The sequence below is a fragment of the Leopardus geoffroyi genome, chromosome E3, assembly GCF_018350155.1.
Source record: "Leopardus geoffroyi isolate Oge1 chromosome E3, O.geoffroyi_Oge1_pat1.0, whole genome shotgun sequence".
NCBI classification, from domain to species: domain Eukaryota; kingdom Metazoa; phylum Chordata; class Mammalia; order Carnivora; family Felidae; genus Leopardus; species Leopardus geoffroyi.
The window spans coordinates 25,709,682-25,731,256 of NC_059340.1; the positions used below are offsets into that span (position 1 = coordinate 25,709,682).

The window sequence follows — 21,575 nt, forward strand, 5'->3', positions numbered from 1 at the left end:
TTTCTCTCTATGACCGTTCCTGAGACTGGGCCCCAACACGCCAGGCAAAATGAGGGGGACCCATCTTCCCAGGGGCAATGGCCTCTACAGAGCTTGCCTCAGTGAGGTTGGAGCCTTGAACTGAGGGAACTGTAATGCCCAGGTTTCCTACCCTTTCTGCCTCCAACCCTAAGAGCATCTTCGCAGAGCCCCTTTTGCGTGGCCTATAGCCCCCTCCGCACACTGTGACCAGCTCCGTCCTTTCCTCTGTGCTTCATTTCTGTCTTTGCTTCTCCCTACCCCTGTCTCCCTCTGTTTCTTTTTCTCACTCTCTAGGACTTGCCCAATTCCCCCATCACTCACTGTCTCTTTTCCTGCCTGTCTCTTTCTCTGCCTCTCCCCAGGCCTCGTGCCTTCTGTTCCGTGCAGCCCTGTCCAGGGATCAGGGCACCACATATCTGTGTCCCCCTCTCTCCTGTCATGTTTTAAGCCCAGGCCCTGATCACAGCGGATGAAAGTCCTCTTTATAGAAGCTGCAAGTGATGACGTTTACTGCAGCATTGCTGTTCCCAGACACTCCCGGGAAGCATGTGGACAGCCAGACCTTGACCCCTTGGTGGCCCAGCCATGATCCCAAAGATGCTGGAGGGCTGGTTACCTCCACAACCTGGGAGAAAGGGGGGGCCTGCCGGTGTCAGGGGCTCTGGAGAAGAATGCATGGGGTTTGAGGATCTGGAAAGAGCCAGATGCTTACAACCAACTCCTCCATGGTGGTGAGGAAGGAACGGGTATCATGTCATGGACCTCTGCCCTGCCCATCCCTCACTAAGGAAACAGTGGGAGGAGGGGAGCCTGGGTGGCTCAGTCAGTTAGGCGTCTGACGTCGGCTCAGATTTGATCTCGTGAGTCGTGAGTTTGAGCCTCTGGTCGGGTTCTGGGCTGACAGCTCAGAGCCTGGAGCCTGCTTTGGATTCTATGTCTCCCTCTCTCCCTCTCTGCCCCTCCCTTGCTTGCGCTCTGTATTTCTCTCTCGTTCAAAAAAATAAGCAAACATTGCAAAAATTAGAAGAAAAAAAGAAAGCACTGGAAGAAATATGGGACATCATAAGACTCACCCCGAAAACTACTACCACTAGTCTACCTCAGCTCCCACCTGGATTAGTGCTACTGTGAGGTAGCTTGTAGGTGGGAAAAGTCCCCAACACCTGGATTAATGCAGGGTTTCCTCATTGTTTTACCAGAGACACTGCTGACCCCTCATCCATTTCTTGCAATCAGAAATCAGCCACTCCCCGGGGACTGATGGCTGTCTTGCTGATCACCACACACCACTGTGACTAGCAGGTGCCGTGTGCTTGTGAGTATCTACTGAGGAGTGAACACAACCATCACCAGATCTAGATGAAGGTTGTGTCCACCACCCCAGAAGGATCCAGGGGGACATGTGCAGTCAATACAATTCAAATAATGACTTGTCTTCTGTCCCTATTACTGTAGATTCTACCTGTTTGTGACAGTGTATACAGGAGTCACACTGTGTGCATCGAAAGAGAATGACCGTAGGTCCTCCTGGAAGCAGACACTGACACAGAGGCAGAACTATGATGGGTTTATTACAGGAAACGAGGGCAGACAAAATAGAGGGGACAGGAATGGTGAGGGAAAGGATTCATTCAAATACGCGTATCAGACAACTTTTCTCAATATATCACATTGCCACAGCCTATTGGTCACAGTTTCGGGTCCTCTTCAAACTTCAAGTTGTCCTGAAAGGCAAAGAGATTTGGGGTTATAGCAATGGGATCTTCTGTTCTCGTCTATGCGTTTTGTCCTTGAAAATATACCTTGGACGAACACTTAATTGTGTGGCTGCATCTGTGTGTCTACCAGTAATGGAAGATGATTGTCTTCAGGTCTGAGATATAGATCCCTGAATGTACACTTTCTCATAGTTATCTTTTCCTCCTGTGTGAAGTAGGACCTGAATTCTAATAGGGAAAACACAGGGGTCTTTGCTGTCTCTTTTGAAACAGGGATTGCCAATCTCACAGCCTCAGGCATTATACTCTTAGTTTAATGGAATTGAATGAACATCTCTTGATGAGCTTCTGTGTGGAGATACCTTCATTTACACACTGAGGAGGGTGAGTGCCCACTCATCCCATTTATTTTACAAATTCCTTATGTGGTTGTCACCTCTTCATCATACTGATCTCAGAACCCAACACTATTCCTGTTTCTCAGATAACAAAGCTGAGGTTCTGAGATGGCCCCACTGAGAGCTGGTATTAGGGATGAGACAGCAGGAACACACGCAAAGCCTCAGGATATTGTGAGGGAAGTTTCAGAGATGCAAACTGGCAGGCAGGGTGATGACAGCAGATGCAGGTGTGTGGTGACAGGAGTCCAGCAGGGGCAGCTTCTGGTCAACCCTGAATCCCCACTAAGAGTCTGACTCAGGCTGAAGGCCAAGGAAGCCACTCAACTGATCTACAACCTGTCTTCCCCTTTAGTCTCACTGAGACACACAAACTTAGGCATTTCCTAAGACCAAGTTTAATTTCCCAAATCTCCAGCACATTCTTTCATACGTGTCCAGACCTTTCAGAAACCCAAGGGAAACAACAAACTGTATTTAGATTATGAACTATGTGCACTGCGGTAACTTTGACATTTTGGAGATGATGACTGCATTGTACACTGTGCTTGCACCCATGAAGCAGTTCTTTGCAGATCTCATGCGGTCCTCAAGCTCCCTGCCCAGGCTGTGGGCCCTGCCAGGAATGGCTTCCAACTCCAACCTACTGTCCCCAACACCCTCTCCTCCACACCTCCTCAAACTCTGCTTACCTTCCACAACTTTCCTTCTATTCCTGTGTGATTCAAGTTTCCCCCATTCCTTCACTGGTGCCTCCATTATGGTGATCACAAGATCTGTGTCACATAACGCATGTGCCCCATTTCACACAGGACACCTGAGGCACCTAAATTTCGGGGTGCACCTCACCTTCACAGAACCCACAACATTGTGTCTGTAAAAAACACACCAGTACCTCTGATACCTCTGCCTTTGTGTAAACATCCTCTTTCTTTTTGACAAGAGAAACCTATAGCTCACCTCATTACAGGGAAATGACACAGCCCTTTGTATGTAAGTCCGGAGAAACTTGAGATATGTTACAGTGTTCTCAGGCAGGTTTGCAGGTGGGTTGCCACTACTCAGAACCATCATTACATCATTCCCACCAAGTCTTTCACGAAGAAGATGCATGTGCTTTACCAGTCACTCATCCAGCTCAGGTCATCTTACCAAATGGAGTAGGTGGAGGAGCTGGTGGAGGAGGGGAAGGTGGCCCATAGCCCATGGCTGGTGATAAGGGGCGGTCCATGTGGTAGGGCCTGCAAGGCCATCCTGGGAAAGGACCAGGCCCTCTTGCGTACATAATGGCCTGCAGAACAGAAATGAATGCTGTGTTCATAGGACAGAACAGAGCATCAACACCAGCAAAAAGTGGAAACCCAAAGAAGCAGTGCTCATCTCCGGCCAGCTTTCCCCCCACCAGGTTCCAAGAGGGCAGCATCGGCACCAGGGAGCCTCTACGCATACTTTGGGTTCCACTTACAGTTTTGGGGTGGGTAATGGATGCTATGGGGATAAACTAGTGTCCTCACATGTCTGCAAATGTAGAACAGCAAGGGCTCTTGTCCTAGTGGATATATGGTGTGATGCCAAATTAACAAAATAGCATATTCCCAATAGGAAGGCATCTAAGTCCAGGATCACCCGCCACCTCTCATCCCCCTCCACCACAGAGGCTGCTTATTTGTATGTGAAGAACTTCAGAATGAGAAGGAATGACAATCCCAGACTCCACACATGGAATCATAGCCCTCGTGGCTCAAAGCTCTGCCTCTAAGCCCCCGCCTGTGCCCAATCTGCTTCTCTCCCGACAATGGGGTCTTCTCCTCTCTAAGTGCTATCCATGGGCACAGAGACACATAGAGTGGTGGGGATCCTGAGGTCCTGAAAAACATCTGGATGCATATTCTTAGAGAAACATGCTACCTATACATGTTAGTTAAGCTTAGCTAATTTATTTTAATTCAGAAGTACCTCTCAGTTTAAGTACAGTACAATTTGCAAGGTAATTGTGTCCTTTAGAAAAATGAGCTGAAATTCTAAATAACAGAATTAACACAAACGCACATTTGTTTCTGCTGTAAATGTCCATGTTTCACCTGTAAGCGTGACCCAGGACACAAGAGAACCTGCTCATGGGAACACAAATAAAGGACACAGTGGGGAAGTACAATGCAGGTAATTATGGATTTTCTCTTCTTCACCACTCATGTTCCAGTGCATGTTTTCTAGGACAAATATGTCACAAAAATAGTTCAGAGTATTTATACCCAGGGCACACCTGAAGGGATTCTGGACAGCACATTTACAAAAAAAAAAAAAGGCTGAAGGGTGATGAGTATGAAATTTAGTTTGTCTAAGACCACTCTAAATGACACATACAAAAATATAAGTTGGAGTGAAGGCAGTTTGCATTTTCAAACCATAAGGGTAACCTTAGGTTTTGTGAACACGTTAATCCCCTAGACAGAAACAGGAAAGGAAGAAACAGCAAGAGCATTGATTCCACATTGAGGAGGTCCAGGAAATATGAGGCATGCCAGGAGACTTCTAGGTGGAGTGTGGGGTCATCCTACTTGGGTTATTTCCAGGAACACACTGGAAAAGTCCTAAGGTCCTCACCTCTAAATACGTTTGGCTTCTAAAGTTACTACAAGGAGTTGACAGGCAGAAAATAGAGAAGCCCATAGACACTTGGGTTAAGGTTGTGCATTTGGAAAATAAGAAAAACAAGCAGACATATCATACAACACACAAAACAGACACAGTGCCAGGAGAGAGCACTGAACAGAAAAATGAGGGTTTCCCAGAAGAGTTACAACTGAAAATGGCCACACCGCTTACCTTGTCCTTCTTGGCCCTTTTGGTAGAGTCTGTGTTGTTCTCACTCACAGGAGCAACTTCGGGATCTGCAAAAGGCCCTAGAAGGGATGGAGGTTTATTGTGATTTGAGGAGATTGTGCAGAGATTAAAAAAACAAACCCTCCCCTCATTCCTCAAGCATCTTAAACTCTTTGGCCCAGTCAGATCCCAAGTCACATGCAGAGGGTAGCCCCACATGCTTCAGGTGATCCCAAGGCAAAGGGGAGAACCACCCCTTAAACCTTGATGAAGACCCATAAACGCCCTGGTTCAGGTGTTTTCATAACTCATCAAACAACTACGGATGGCTGGTGGCTCACCTGGACAGATATACCTTAGGCTGAGCCTCATGCCTCCCATAGCCCAGCACATGGACTGTGTACAGCACACATCTGCTGAAGCCCTATGTCTGCTTTTGTGTATACAGCCCCATTCCATCTCCACAAGAGACACCTGTGCCAACACAGGGTGTGGGAAATGACACAAAGATGATATGTCGATCAAGAGAAACTCAAGGAATGTGGTTATGGTGGCAAACGCTTTTCCCTCGCATTGCAACGATCTGTGGTACCACCTCTGCACCTTGTCCAAGACTCAACAACAACAAAAATTAGATGAAGGTGATTTGCAAGTCAACTCATACTGCTCAGATCATCTTACCATGCAGTGTAGGTAGACAGGTCTGGGGTGGTCCCCAGGGCCACCAAGGTTCAGGAGGTGGACATGCCCTATAGCCCATGGGGGGACCTCGAGGGTAGGGTGTGCAGAATCTTCCAGTTAGCAGAGGAGGTCCCCATGGATCCACGCTGCCCTGCAGAACAGAAGTGACAGCTATGTGCATATAGCAGACAAGAGAACCAATACCAAAAGCAGCTGAAACCCAGAGAAGAATATGTCAGCACCTGCCAACTTCTCAGCCACCAGGATCCAAGGGAGTAGCATCAGTACCTGAAAACCCCATCTCTCCCACTGGGTACTGCCTACAGCTTAGGCAAATAAATGCTGGAGGTTATACTACGGTCACCACATGTCCCTGCCCATGTCTTAGAATGTAGAAAAAATGGTGCCATCTTAGAGGAATCAAAGAAGTAATTCCAGTCTAATGAAGTAGCATATTCCAGACAGTCAGACATCTATGTCCAGGATCACCCTGCATCCCTCCACTACAGTGACTATAGAAGCTCTGGTTTTGGCATATTCCAAACACAAAAAAAATTGAGTGCAGATAAACACCTGATTCTCTGCACACAAAATCACAGCTACTACTGGGGAAAAGTTCTTCCTGCCGGCTCCTTATTTTGTCCCCTCTGCTTCCCTCCCCGCGAAAGGGGTCTTCCCTCTCTGGAATTGCTGTCAAAGGCCACAAGACCACTGGGGAGTTGGGGATGCCTGGAGTCTTGCAGGGGAACTGAGAAAGTGTTTGCTGTGAGGAACATATTACTTATCAATGACTACTAAGCCCACATGTGTTTACCTGAATTCATAAGGAATTCTGATTTTGAGCACAGTACAAGACACAGAGTAATATATACCCTATGGAAAAAAAGAGGTTGAAATTCCTGTAACAGAATTAATGCAAAGGTGTTTTGATTTTGGTATAAATTTCCATGGATGTGTCATAAGCAGTGGTATCAGCTCTAACACTGATTGGAGACAAACAGAACCTGCTCATATGAACACAACTGAAGGACCTCGTGTTCAGAATATTTTTACCTAAGATACATTTTAAAGGATTCCCAACAGCTCATTTACCAACAAAGACATGAAAGTGGTGAAGGTGGTGAGTTATGACAATGACTTTGTGCATTCTAAGTTGGACAAGGCACACAATGTAAAGATACAGGGAAGTCTTTCCGCATTTCCAATTAACAAGTAGCTTTACCATGTTAATCACATGACCAGAAAGAGGAAAATAACAACACTGATCCCACAGACAGGCGGTATAGTAGTAGTCAACAAGCCTAGAGACTTTAGTATGGAGTGCAGTGCATCTTCCTGGTGTTATCTCCAGAACACATGAGAAAAGCCATAGGTCCCTCAACCTCTAAGTTCCGTTGGCTACTAACTGTTCCAGAAAGCGATGACAGGCTGCAAAGAGAGGAGCCTATAGACTCTTGGGTTAAGGCTGTGCATTTGGAAAACAAACAGGCAGACATATCACACAACACACAAAACAGGGAAAAGGCCATAGAGCCTGCTGTACTGCAAAAGAGGGTTTCCCAACAGACTTACAACTGAAAATGGCCCCAGCATTTACCTTGTCCTTTTCTGCATTTTTGGTAGAGTGTTTGTTGTTGTGACTTACGGGAGCGACACCAGCTTCTGGATCGGCTAAAGGCTCTAGAAGGGATGGAGGTTTATTCCGATTTTAATAGGCTGTGCAGAATTCAAACAAACACCACATTTTGTGACATCTTAAACTTTTCCCCACACTTCAGACCATGAGGAGAGGCAGAGAGTAACCCACAAGCCTTAGGTGACCCCAAAGATAAGGGGAGATCCATCCTATCTTGTTAATGAAGAAACCATAGGGCCCTGGTTCATGTTCTTCATAATTAGTCAAATAACTTGCAACAGGTCGGTTCAAAGAGAAATCTGGAAAGCGTCACCAAAATAGCCATTTCTCAATGTACATTAGGGGTAATAACTCACCATCTCACTACAGACAAGAATAAAAATGAGAGTACTGATTGGGATAACATCAAAAAACCCTCCACAGAAGAGCATGGGTGTGTTTCTTCTGGCTCCAGGCGAATTGTTCAATCTTCCAGCTTATCTATAAGCTGCCTTCCACATGTGAGCAGGTATTATGTAACTATTTCTGAATAGAAATATACTTGACTGAAATTATACTCATGAGAAAAGTAAAACTGTGGGAATTTAGCACTGAAGCTTCAGACTTGCACTGATAGCATCAGGGGACTAAGCTATATGGAACCTGAACTTAGGAATGTAAGAATAGGGTTCAGAAAAAATAAGACAAAAATAAAGGAACATTAAAAATAGTAAATAAATGACCTTCTCCCCCCCAAAAAAAAACTAAAATAAAATTGAGTCAAGGTAGGAAGAAGGATAAGGCCTATGTGCCATGTGACATGATGGCATGTCACCTCTCCAGACTCATCTCTTTAGTTAGGGGATGCTGGAGGAGGTGGGAGGGTCTGCAGTTAGGGGAGGGGCATAAGCTCCACAAGTCACAGGGACAAGTGCCCCACTGCCTGGGGCACCCTCCTATCACCCCTTCAGACAACCTGATGTCCTTAGTGCTTGTGATTCTTTCCAGGCCCCAGGAACAGGCTACACAGCAGAAATTAGGTTGCTGCACATCACCATGTGCTCCTTACCTCTCCTTGGAGGGTTCTGGGTCTGTGGTCTTCCAGGCATTGGTTTCTGCCTCATGTATCCCTCAAGCAGCCTCTTTCCCTCCATCATGTCCAGTCTTGGATACAGAAAAAGAATGGACTTCCTTAAGAGTTGCAACACCACGTCCTCTACAAGACACTAAACAGCACAGCTGTCATCCCTCGACACACCATTAAAAACACATGTCAAGATCACCCACCTGTGTTTCAAGTGGGCCGCCTCCCTCCTCTCCTCCGCCATCGCCCTCTCCCAGATCTGAGTCTTGATCTGGGGGAGAAAAACACATCCACCTTCAGTCATGCCAGACTGTGCACCAAAGAGACAGAGGAGGAAAAAAAGAAAACACTTACCCAGTTGTGCTGAGCATTCTTCTCATAAACTGCGATCTGAAAAAGCCAACAACGAAAAGCCCGTGTTTAGGGATTCCAAGGGCCACTACACTCACCAGCATGAGGTGCTAAGGGTTTAATACATCAGGCAGAACTCAAGTTACCTGGTATCTGAAGGTGAGCTCTGCCCGTTGCAGCTGTTCTCGTCTTTGTTCAATTTGTTGCCTGTGAGTTACAATTGCGTTCGTCAAATAAGGCCTAATATTGAGCAGGATTTTAAATCATCTGCCCATGTTCCCATCAACTTCATATCTGTCTCCTAATACAATTTATCCTTACACAGGAAACACTTTTCACATAATTATAAATGTACGGTAGGACCAAAGTGATTGTTCCATCCTTTCCTTACTCATTATTCCCTGCCTACAGAGTTCAGAGTTTGTTGAATTCCTTCCCATATTCAATCTTTCATCATATGACAAGTGCCTTTCATCATAAAGCTCTATTCTCCTTTAACTTTGTACTCACCATGTTTCCCAGGGTTGCAACGACCAAGGCCATCAAATGGCACTACCATGTTGATGGGTATGATTTCATCCTATAACAAACTGCTTTCCTATAGATTATGACATTTGACACCACCCCTCAGGAATATTGGCATGGATGAAGTTTCCACATGGTCAGGCCAGCACTGGAGACGTGGAAATGTTTAGTAACGTAATTGCTTTATTCTTTCTAACAGTTATCTTTTTCTATCTGTTAATTCCCTATAGATATGTCCTCTGAATTTGCGTTTGTATACTACGCTAATGGAGTCCACCCATTGTACCAAGGTTCAAACTAAGGAGTGAACAGGGGTTTCATGAGCCTCTGCTAATTAGTATCTGAACTCACTTGTACTTGTGTATTTCCTCTGTAGCTATTTTCAGATTTTCTTCTGCAGTTGCCATCTGATTCTTCACTGCAGCTAGTTCACAGTTCATCGTATCCAGCTTTCTAGGATGAGAAAGATATATACACAGTCCAGGAGCCAAGGTCCAGAAATTCTGCCTTTTAACTTCCCAGCTCTCTTGAAGGCCTAGATTCAAATATCCCTACACTGTCCTCCCATAGATGCACAGACTGACAACACAATCAGAGAAATGAAGACCCCACTTAAGGTTAAAGAAAAATCAACCTCTGTCTGCTGCCAAGTCACCTGCAATCAGAGCGGTCTTTCGAGGTCTCTGCTTCTACTCCTTCATCATAAAGTCATCAAATAACATTGCACTTTGTGCCTTCCTAGAGTTGGTCTTTTGTTCGAGATGGTGAAGGCTCATTTCAGTTCAACGTGAAAAACTATGCCTGACCAGCTATACCCATTAGGATGAAGCAGGGGATCATCATTGCCTTATACCTCCATGGGGCAATGCACTGAGTCTCAGTCCAAAAGTTGTACCCGGACACAGACACTCAGTATGAAAGATAGCCTTCCAGGACATGGTTTCACCAGCATTGCAAATCACTCCCACACAGGAGTTACAGGAGTGTAACCCCTGCCTCTTCCTTCAAAGATCCTGGTGGAGGAAAAGGCCAATCTTAGAGTGGCAATATCTACTGAAATATAACATGATGTGAACTGTCCCACAGTCAGGCTGTTATCTCCAGGAAATAGATTTCAGATGGAAAACTATCAACTTCATGGAGTCAATCCAGTCTTTAACAAGACGGAGTTTATTCATAGTGAAGGCAGCAAAAGGCAATGCTTCAAAAGTCTGGCTTGCTGTGTTGCCCTCAGACTACTTAGTTCATGGTGTTGCTTTAAAGGGTTTCAACTTGGCACTGGGTATACTCAAGAATCACATGCAAAACTGAAAGACTCTTAGAAACTGAGCAAAAGCACTAGACAGAGAAAGGCACATGCATTTCCTTCTGGCCTCTCAGGCAGTCCTTCAGCAAATGCTTTCTGGTCTGTGGCTATAATGTAGTGGCTCTTTTGTAAGGGGGTAAAGACAGAGAGGTGGTCAGAGCTTACAAAGTAACAAAAACAAGATGTAAGTGAGACAGAGAAGCCCCCACCCCACGTGTGGGAAGGACTAACACAAAGCTGAGTCTCAGGGAAGAGAAGGAAGAGTTTACTTTTCAATGTGAATGAGGGACTTTAAGGTCCCTGATCTCCTCCTGAGAACAAAAGAAAATACTGGACAAAAGAGGAAACATGTGAGTGGTGCACCAAATTTGTAACACAAATTTGAGACACACTTCATGCAAATCTCACTTGCAGACTGGATGAAGGGATCCAGTACTGATGGCATCCCAAACCACTGTCCATTGTTTCTACAGCAAGATAATTCCATTTTTCCCATAGATATTTTTGACCCAAGTCTGGTGCTGAACAAAGATGACCTAATTCCCAGCTGATAGGACAATGTGATGGGACTGAAACCTATAGGACAATGTAAATGGATCCAGAGGGAATCCAGGTATCAATGTGATTAATGCCTTCCCTCGTCCACCCTATGTACATGACACAACAACGTGTGGCAAGCACTAAGGACAGAAAGGAAAATGCAGGTTACAGAAAGCAAGGTAGGAAGGGCAGGCACAATTCTACTGAATGCATTTGGCAAAAATACTCTGGATCCAATTCTAAAAGAAATACATTTACCTATACTGGCCACCACACGCCTTCATACAACAGTACTTGGGACTCTTATCACATGAACATCTTACTTTTCTATAGCCACTTTTCTTTCTTCGTAGAATTCTTCAAGGATGCCTGCTTTCTCCTTCAACTGTCTGACTTTGGCTTCCTTGGCTGCTTTTGCAGACCTCAATGCATTACACTTGTCCTCCAGGGCCTTTTTACTTTCTGTCAAGAAATGAATTTTATTTTTGTGTGCGCACAGGACATGAGACTTGGTTTTGGGGTGACAGGAAAAGGGCAAGTACCACGAAGGCAGGAAGCTATTCCTTCCCTTCCCAAAGCAAACTCATTGCCACCATATGGGCATTTCTCCCCAACAGACAACATACCTTCCAGTTCACAGTTATTGGACATCACGGCTCTCAGTTCTGGATCCTCAAATTGACCGTTTGCATCTTGTGACTTTAAGACAGATATGAAAAAAAGACATTCAAGAAATACTGACCGCATAACAATGTGAGTGTACCTAACACAGCAGGACTATGCATGGCAACAAAGAAAGATCCCAAAGCATAAATATAACAATGAGAAGGCAAAGAACATGGAATATAGTTCAAGTCAAAGAGCTCACAAATGGCTTTCTTAGGGGACTATTCACACTGAACATTGTTCAGCATTAAGGGAGGAGGGCAGTATACGATTTGGCTATTGCCCTTCATCTCTCAACTGTCTTGGGGGATTTTCTCCATATGTTGGGAGGGCAGGGCTGAATGAGGTGGTAATTACCCAGCTGTGAAAATAAAAGACACTTGCTAGTCCTTGAAATAGCAAAACTCCTCAGGGTGGTCCTAAGTGAAATTCCAGGTCCTTGTGAGGATGGAGGTTTGGCTCCCAGAGGCCCACTCTCTACTGTGGTAAACAGCAAAAGAATATGCTGTGCTCACCTCACCCAATGAACAAAAAGCCTCCAAAGCCAAGTTACAGTAAAACTCAGCAGCCAACTCATTACTTCCGGATTCTTGACATTCCTCTCTCTCTCTGATTGCAAGGTAGCAAGTGCACTTTGCAGGGTGTCATTTAAATTTTAAGTAAAGTGCTCAACTTTTTTTGATGTGCTCCTTCAACAAAACATGTTGAATGAGTAATAATAATTCATTATTTTACTTGTGTTTTTAGAATGCAATCCAGGCAAAGAAGGGATTCTTACTTTCTTTTTTTTTATTTTTATTTTTTAACGTTTATTCATCTTTGAGAGACAGAACATGAGCAGGGAAGGGGCAGAGAGAGGGAGACACACAGAGAGAGAGAGAAGCAGGCTCAAGGCTCCGAGCTGTCAGCACAGAGTCCGACATAGGGCTCAAACTCACGAACTGTGAGATCATGACCTGAGCCAAAGTCAGATTCTCAACTGACTGAGCCACCCGGGCACCCCATGGGATTCTTACTTTCAATTTAAGAGCTTCAGCGGAGTGAATGTTACTTCTTCTCTCAGCTTCTTGAAGGCGTATCTTTGATTCATTGATCTATATATAAAACATATGAAAAAGGAATCAGAATTCAAAAATAGCATCATGGTAGATAAACCTATCTCTAATGTGTGATTCCTTTCACAAATAAAGAGGTAGTTCTTTACATTTGTGAAGCTTGTCTTGAATTGGGAGTGTTTCTACAACACATGAAATAGGTCAATAGGATGAACTACCAGAGGTGAAATAACTGAAATAAAATCACAAAAAAAAAAATATTTGAAAGGGCAATGCTACCTTCTGTTCCCAAATGGATATTGCTTCAGCCAGCTCTCTGTTTTCTTTCTTCACTGTGTTGATCTTTTCAGTTATTTGCTGTAAATTAACTAAAAAGAGATAAAACAATTTCTAAGGTTGTTACCAAGCTGGTGACATCGAATAATCCCACTGTATTAGCAGCAGAGACACATTATCTGACATGTGGGTGTAACCAACTTTTTTGCTTTCTTATTGTGCCTGAAGAAAGCAAGTTTTAGTAGCATTTTAAACCCAAGGAACCTTATTTCACTGAGATCACTATACGTGTGAGCTCTAGAACACTGACTCCTCTAACAAGCACAAAGTGCAAACTTCTCTTCTATTGGCCTAGTGTGAGAGCTCTCATGCCCTGAGTTCGCTCTTCTCACCGCGACCACTGCTGCACTCACAGTGATGAGCACCAGCCTTTGAGGGCTTACTAAGTGTCAGGCAGCCACCCTGGCTCTCAACACACAGTGTCACAGAATCACCACAGTCTATAGGGCCCATGCAGAATACATTACCCCCATTTGCATCACGTTCACTTCTCATTCTCCCCTGGCATGAATGGCTCCCTCCACCTCAGACTCAAAACCATGGTTTAAACCTCTCTTGTGACACACACCATGCCTGGCAATATCTGGCTTCTTCTCTAAGCTTAGGCCACTTGATAGACTCAAAGAGAGTTTTCTCATCTTCACATTTCACCAAGAGCCATGTCATGGCAAAGTACTCACTCCAAACCTCAGACTCACATCATCACTTGTTTCCTAACCATTTCTATGCAAAATTACACTCATCCTGTTCTCCTTCCTCCTATGATGTTTTCCTCCCCTGGTCTCTTAAGAGATGCCAAATCCCTCCACATTGTCACTTAGCCTCCAAACAGGGAAGAGAAAGATTTTTAAGAGTTAACAAGTCAATTAGACATCACAAGTCACCATATTTATCCCTAGTTAAAAAATTAAAACCCACATCAAACACCAGTACTGAAAAAAACTTACAAAAAATACTAAAACCTTAAATCTTACCTTGATATACTTGAGGCTCTATCTGAGAGAGGAAGAAACAAAATAAGTTTGAGGTCAAACATATTATTAGTAAAAACATATTCTTTCTGATAAAATATTAAATGTAAAGCAATGAAATTACAATGATCATTTTGTTCAGCATAATGAATTCATAATATTAAATATAAGCAAAAATTAGAATTTCATATTTAGTTCATGATTCTTTATAAACCATTTCTGATAAAAGCATAAAGATTCATGGCTTATTTTCACTAAAAGATAGATTTACATTTTATTCCATAAACATCAACGTATTCAATTTTGTCAGTGCATAATGCAGACAGTTTTAAAAATATATAAATAAAATATTTGTCTGATTTTTTTCTCTTGTAGTCGAACCCAACATCCACACTGAAACCCAGAACCTAGGATCATTTGAAAGTCCAAAAGAAAGAAAGAGAGAGAGAGAGAAAGGGAGAGAGAAATAAAGAAAGAGACCCACGGGGGACGGGGGGGGGGGGGGCGGGGGGGGGAGAGAGAGATGGAGGGGAGGGAAGGGAAGCGAAGGAGGAAGGAAGGGAAGAGGAAAGAAAAGGAAAACCTTTGTAGTAAGATATGCCTCTTTCATTCTCTAGAAAGCTTTCTGAAATCGTACAGAGTTGGCTGCTCTCTGAATCAATAAACAATTACCACATGTCAGGTGCTATGATTTTCCTAGATCACTAAAAACAGAGGGTCTTCCAAAAAAAAAAGTCATCAAATGAGAAAGAGAGTGGAACATGACTAGAGAAAAAGCACAGGCAACAAAGGAAAAGATGGCTAACATTTCAAAAAAAAAAAAAAAAAAAAGGAAAAAGTGTTCCCCGTAAGAAGGTATAAGAAAAACAAAAGGAACTTCACTCGTGTAGAGGCAGTGGTCTGAGGCAAGGGTTAAAAGCTTCCATACCTCCTTCTGGAAACGTGAACAAAAGAGAGATCACAGGTATTAGGGAGTAATGGTTGTCTGGGCAAAATTAGAAGTAATAATTTAAAGCCTGACTGCACAAGTATTTCTGTTTTCTAGGAGCCCTAAAAGAATGTCAACCATGGAAAACCATCCTGTGATGGTCTTGTGTCCACTGAAAAGTAACAACCACAAGACAATGACTGTGGGACTAAAGGATGCTTCCCCACTCCCAGCCCCTCACTCTTTGGAAAAGTGCCTCTATAAGCCTGGCACACTACCCCTTTAGGGAGCGATATGGCTCTTTCTTGTTGGCTCCATCGTATACGAGCTATCTCTAATAAACTCTACCTGCTTTGTTTCCCTTGAGTTCAGTGTTCATTCCTAGGACACTGAGACTCAAGAACCTGGTCTTGGGGATCCAATAACACCCAGACCCGAGTCATCCCCTGGTGAATTATAGCTCAGTAAAATCTAGGCCAGACTCTACTTTAACAAAAGGTAAAGACACATTTTCCTGACTCCTAGAATGCATATCCCTACTCAAACGTTTTAAATGGGGCTGAAGCTAGCCCCAACATTTTGCCAGGATATTGGAATATCAATGTGTTATCAAAAAGCAAGTCATAATAATGTTGTTATAGGAAAGTGTATCTATGGAGGGCAAATAGAAAACCATGGATAGTCCTTTAACATCACATGTTTCCTTTCCTAAGCAGGGGAAATGGAAAGAGAGATGGACTTACAAATACATAATATTTATATTTTCCTTATGAGGGGAAAGATTTCTAAATTGGCAGGAAAAGAGGAAAAACAGCCATTTAGACATAAACTCATGGTATTCTGTTCTTCCTTAGAAGGCCTGCCCTCAAGAGAAACTATTTCTCCAAAACCTAATGGGGGTTTTCCTAAACACAAGCAATGCAGATGAAGGGAAATACTCAACTACAGTGCTCTTCCTCCTTCCTGTCTCACAGGGGAGTAAACTCAGCCTAAAAGCTAGCCAGGTAAAGACAAAACTTCACACTCAAGGCCTATTCGCCTCAGTTTCTTTAAACAAGGATGTGACTCCCAGCTCTCAAAAACACTTACCAGGTACCCTAAAAGGAAAAGCCACATATTTTGAACACAGAATGCAAGCATTAGACTCATATTTCCTAAGGCAGAGATGTTGGGATAATCAGGCTGGGAATTTAAAACTGCTCTGATTAATAGGAGAATAACTCTAATGGGAAAAGTGGTCAGTACGCAAGAAGAGGTGGTGAGTGTGAGCACAGAGATGATAACTCTAGGATCCAAGAGATTTTGGTTCTAGAAATCAGAAACACCATAACAGAAATAAGAAATGCCTTTGTGGATATATTAACACACACAACATAGCTGAGGAAAGACTCAACAAGCAGAAGGAAATATCGAGTAGAAACATCTGAAGCAGAAACACAAAGAAAATAATTAAAAATACAACACAGAACATCCAAGACCAGTGGGACAATTACAAAAGGTGTAACATACACAGAATGGGAATACCTGGTGAAGAAGTGAAAAGAAGACACATTTGAAGTGAACACGACCATGAGAATTTTCCAAAATTAATGATAGTCGCAAACCACAGATCCAGGAAACTAAAAGAATTCCAAGCAGGATAAATACCCCCCCAAAAAAAAAACCCCACCACAACAACTACAACAAAAAACTACCCCTAGACATATACTATTCAATCAACAGAAAACTGAAAACAAACAATTTGGAAGAAGCTAAGGGGAAGTGTTGAGGGCTGGAGTTACAGGGAGAAGGGAGAAATAACACCGTACCCAAGAGGAACCAGGAAAAAAAAAATACTCAGAATTCAGAAACCATGCAATCAAGAAGAATGAAATGTTTATAGTGTTAAAAGAAAAGAACCCATCACCGAGAATTCTGTGGTAACTGAAATTATCTTTCAAAACATTCTACAAAGTAAGGAAAATTATCGGACATACTGAGGTCAATAATAAAGGCTTAATTCTCCAGGGAAACATAATCCTTAATGTGCATGCATTAACAACAGAGTGTCAAAATACATGAGGCAAAAACTGACACAACTGCTAGGAGAAACAGACATACACGTTATTATGGCTGAAAGAATTCAATACCCTCTATCAGTCATTGACAGGTTGAGCACACAGACATTCAAATTTAAGAACACAGTTGGACTGAACTGCATCATCAATCACCTGGATGGCATGACCATCTGTAGAACACTTCAACAATAGACAAATACACATTCTTCTCAAACTCACATAGAACATTCACTGACATGGACCATATTCAGGGTCAGAAAATACATCTTAACTTAAAGTCAACAAAACCATAGACAATATGTTCTCAGAACACAAATGCAAGCTAGACATCAGTAACAGAAAGACAGGTGGAAAACTACAAAAAAATATTAGAGATATTCTAATAGAAGATAGAGAATAGAGACAGAATAGAGATATTGTAAAAGAAGTGGGTTAAAGAAGACAATTCACAGAATTTTAAAAATATTTCCATCTACATGATAATGAACATTGGAATTATTACAATTTGTGGCTGCAATGAACGCAGTGCTTAAAGGGAAATTTGAAGTACTGAATGCATACAAAAGGTCTAGTTAAAAATTTGTGCTTACCAAAAAAAAAAAAAAATGCTGCTTACTTATGATTACAAGCCTATCTATAAGGTACTTTAGTATACTCACAGCAAGGACAACTCTCCAGAGGTAAACCAGACATGCACAAATTGGAAGGGTGGCAGTAATAATGGTAAGCTTCCACAGAATCCCAAATACACGAGAGCCAAAAGGGAAATGGCCAGCCAAAATATGGACAAGCTGAAATAATATTTGAGACAATGAGGAATATCAAAGACATTTATAATATCTGTTACAAAGAATCATCTTTATAAACCTTCAACCAGCTTCCAGGAGGTTATAAGCACATCTCTCAAATGCCTCCTCATGAAGGACAGGGCGGGCACAAGGCTTACAAAGGAGCAGGGGCAAACTTGTGGGAGTGATGACTGTGTTTACGTACTATGGCGATGGCTTCATTGCTTCTTATCTATATCACATATCAACAAACTGTAATCTTTACAAAGGTCTTGTTGTTATACGTAAGTTATACCACACTGCAGCTGTTGGGAAAATCTAATAGGCCATCTTAGAAATTCTATAGTGCTGACAAACACACTGGAACAATTTTTAAATAGCAGAACTTAAGAATTTATCAGCCAACTTAAAATTGAAAAAAAAAACAAAATAAAAAAAATAAATGCAAACTTTTAGTAGACAAGAAGTAAATGACTTCTGTTGTACATTCATGAAGTACCTGGATAAAATACTTTGGAACATTTCCAAAAATACACCAAAGTTTGTAGAAGGATGGGAGGAAGTAACAATGAAAATGTGCTAGAAGTTCAAATGAAATTGTTATAGAGCCAGATGTTTACAGATATGGATATGACTGAGAGAGATGGGAAGCTGTTATTATAATAATATGGGATTATTCCAGCAAAGATAAATTCTACATTACTGTTTAGTTTCTAAAAACATGGAGGTTTTCTTTTTTCTAATGTTTATTTTTGAAAGAGAAAAAGAGTGGGGGAGGAACAGAGAGAGAGGGAGGCAGAGAATCCAAAGCAGTCTCCACGGTGTTAGCACACAGCCTGATGCTGGGCTCAAACTCACAAACTATGAGATCATGACCTGAGCCAGAATCAACAGTTAGATGCTTAACTGACTGAGCTATCCAGGTGCCTCATGAGATTTTACTTTCAAGGTTTACTTTGAATCTGAATCACAGCTCAGGTTGTCAGATTTCTGAAGTAAATAAAGATTTGCATAATCAGGTGATCTTGTCTATTTTGATGAAATCTATGAGATTTTAAGTTATTTGAACACACATCTCCAAATAGCCAATACAATAAAGTCAAGTTCCTATTTCATAGTGTTGAACCTAAATCAATCAATAGCTACTATGAAAACTACTTTCTAAAAGAATACAAAAGTCCTGAATATGGTCACCAAAACAACAGAACACATATCATTTTACTAAATCTAGGCTTACCAGTATTTTAGGAGAAATATACTCAATATAATGCAATTCATACTAATTCACATACCAAACTTTAATTTTGTGCCAATAAATCTCTCTAGAAAGCAGCCTCCAAACTGTGTACCATTTGTATCTTCAGCTCTCAGAACTGAGGTCACTAAAATGTGTGCTGGTGGGAAATGTACACTGTCTTTGAGTGGCCACTGTCTAAAAGAAAGCAGGAGTGTCCGCTCAATGATTGATCATGGGGATCAAATGCACCAAAGACAGAGGCCATCTTGACACCAATGGTAAACATTCTAAGTCCGGGGCACTCTTGGTACCTCTGGCAGCTATATGGAAGCTGATATCAGTAGTTAATCTTAACTAGATTAGATCCAATGGGGTCAATAACGCCAGGTTCTCACAGACGATGGCCATGACTAGGTGGAGGTGGGAAATGCAAGACAAGTTAGTTTATGGGCGAATTCAGAGATGAGGGAGGGAGAGAGAGCTGAACTGATCTGTGAGATGCATTCTAGGTAGAGGGGGGAATTTCCAATAAACAGAACCAAGAAATTTCCTCCTTCATAGACTCAAAAGAAATAGAATAGATTCTGTTTTGACTGGAGGTATTCATGTAGGAGGATTCTGCCTCAATTTAGGTTGTTCCTGACTTGGGACTTTGTAGATCCCTCTCTAAGAATCTGGTGCATGCTAATCTAAAGAAACCTACGTCTCTCTGTGGGTGTTCCCTGTCTCTCTGTCTCAGGCTCCTGGGAGTACAGGTTTTTCTTTTTAATGATAGAATGAAACATTCACACTGGGAACCAGGTATTTCTTTATAGTTGGACAATCGTAAGGACATTCGAGACCTTTTTGGGTTTGAGTAAATCGACCCTCTGCACATATTTGGCTAAAGAAAGGACAAGAATTCATTCACTTCCTGATCACATCACTCATAGTGATTTTCCTATTATAAATGTCCAAGCAGGGTGAGGCCACTTCATTGATGTTGAGCTTCTAATCAACCTGTTTGGACACACAATTCTTGGCAGCAGCCCCCAAGACCAGAGGGAGAGGGCTGATTCACAAGATCCTAAAAGCGAACAAACCAGAAAGCACAGAACACAAAGGACATTTCACTTTTTAACTCTCTAGTACCAACACCAATGCTTCAGATACCACTGTTCCCAGGGCTACCAAACTTCACAAATATGAACAATGCGCTGATAGGAAAACAAACTACATATAAGATGGACTGTAAGCTTACAAAGCTTGGAGCAGGATCTTGACAGGACTTCCAGGAGCCAGTCGAATACTATGAAATACTATTAATACTATTAAATAGTGCCTATTAAATGTTTCTGACATTTTTAGAAACAGTTTTAATGAGGTATAATTCAAACATCATACAGGCCCCTTATTTAAGACAAAGATCTCAGGGCGCCTGGGTGGCGCAGTCGGTCAAGCGTCCGACTTCAGCCAGGTCACGATCTCGCGGTCCGTGAGTTCGAGCCCCGCATCAGGCTCTGGGCTGATGGCTCGGAGCCTGGAGCCTGTTTCCGATTCTGTGTCTCCCTCTCTCTCTCTGCCCCTCCCCTGTTCATGCTCTGTCTCTCTCTGTCCCAAAAATAAATAAACGTTGAAAAAAAAAATTTAAGACAAAGATCTCAGTGGCTTTTAGTATCTTCACAGGTCCTTCTTTCTTGACACTATGAAGCTCAGGTTTCCATCCTGTCAATGCTACTCTTTTTGTACCAAGCGGCCCAGACAGGATCCACAGCTTGATGTGGACAGTTGTGGCCAGAACAGGCTGGTCGAGAAACCTTGGCCCTGAGGTCCTCGGTTTTCAGAAAGAACCGAGGTCTCATCAAGGATTCTATGGAAAAGCTGTTTTTTAACCACAGTCTGGATAAATAAATAAATAAATAAGGAAGAAACCACTGATGTAGGATGTGTACTCACGTTCGTGTTTGGGTAACCGGGATACCCAAGTATGAGGATACAGAAAAACAGCTTCTGAACCATTATGGCCTAGTCCTTTCAGGGGGAGCTGGGGTGCCAGAGAGGAGGTGCAGATGGAGGTGGAGAGGAGGTGGGGGTGGGAGGGGAAGGGAGGGGGTGGGAAAGGGGGGGGGAGTGGTAACTGAGGTTGGGGTGGGATTTAAATAGGGGTGGGATTGGGGAGGGCGGTGTGTCAGGCGTAGAAGGGAGTCAGGGACAGTACCAGGAATGATCAAGTACAAGAGGGGAGGGAAGAGCGTTAGAAAGGTTAGTAGGTCAACAGATCAGTAAATCACTGGGTGAGAAGGACACAAGTAGCCGGTTAAGTAAACTGTCAGGAAAAGATGGAGCAGAGAAACATCCCTCTCCGTCCAGGTCTTCACCTGTTTGAGCGTTGTCATAGCAATCCGGATGCTGTATATCCTCTCTCCACCAATCAGAGGCCTGAGCCCCTGATAGATCACAATGGACACCCCGCGTGACCGCATTTTTCAAAAGCCC

At 42.9% G+C, this 21,575-nt stretch overlaps 1 protein-coding gene across 5 annotated transcripts in view; it reads right to left on the bottom strand.

The window, feature by feature from the left end:
- LOC123588836 (transport and Golgi organization protein 1 homolog) overlaps positions 1-21,178 on the bottom strand; it is a 102,527-nt gene extending 81,349 nt beyond the window's left edge. The window contains exons 1-17 of one of the 5 annotated variants that reach the window (XR_006708033.1): positions 21,036-21,178; positions 17,735-17,866; positions 14,094-14,115; positions 13,063-13,151; positions 12,745-12,822; positions 11,689-11,761; positions 11,386-11,524; positions 9,568-9,669; positions 8,838-8,898; positions 8,695-8,730; positions 8,544-8,611; positions 8,326-8,420; positions 7,239-7,321; positions 5,642-5,792; positions 5,302-5,434; positions 4,964-5,040; positions 1,635-1,745 (exon numbers count right to left, since the gene is read on the bottom strand). Coding sequence is in view for 4 of the 5 variants with exons in the window: in XM_045460142.1 (XP_045316098.1) it covers positions 1,710-1,745; positions 4,964-5,040; positions 5,642-5,792; positions 7,239-7,321; positions 8,326-8,420; positions 8,544-8,611; positions 8,695-8,730; positions 8,838-8,898; positions 9,568-9,669; positions 11,386-11,524; positions 11,689-11,761; positions 12,745-12,822; positions 13,063-13,151; positions 14,094-14,115; positions 17,735-17,866; positions 21,036-21,098 (1,305 nt within the window). In the remaining variant the exon portion in view is untranslated. Of the gene's footprint in view, positions 1-1,573; positions 1,746-4,963; positions 5,041-5,301; positions 5,435-5,641; positions 5,793-7,238; positions 7,322-8,325; positions 8,421-8,543; positions 8,612-8,694; positions 8,731-8,837; positions 8,899-9,567; positions 9,670-11,385; positions 11,525-11,688; positions 11,762-12,744; positions 12,823-13,062; positions 13,152-14,093; positions 14,116-17,734; positions 17,867-21,035 lie in introns of those variants that run through there. The other 4 variants (XM_045460142.1, XM_045460140.1, XM_045460141.1 and 1 more) reach the window with 4 other exon arrangements.
- Positions 21,179-21,575: the final 397 nt, after the last annotated feature.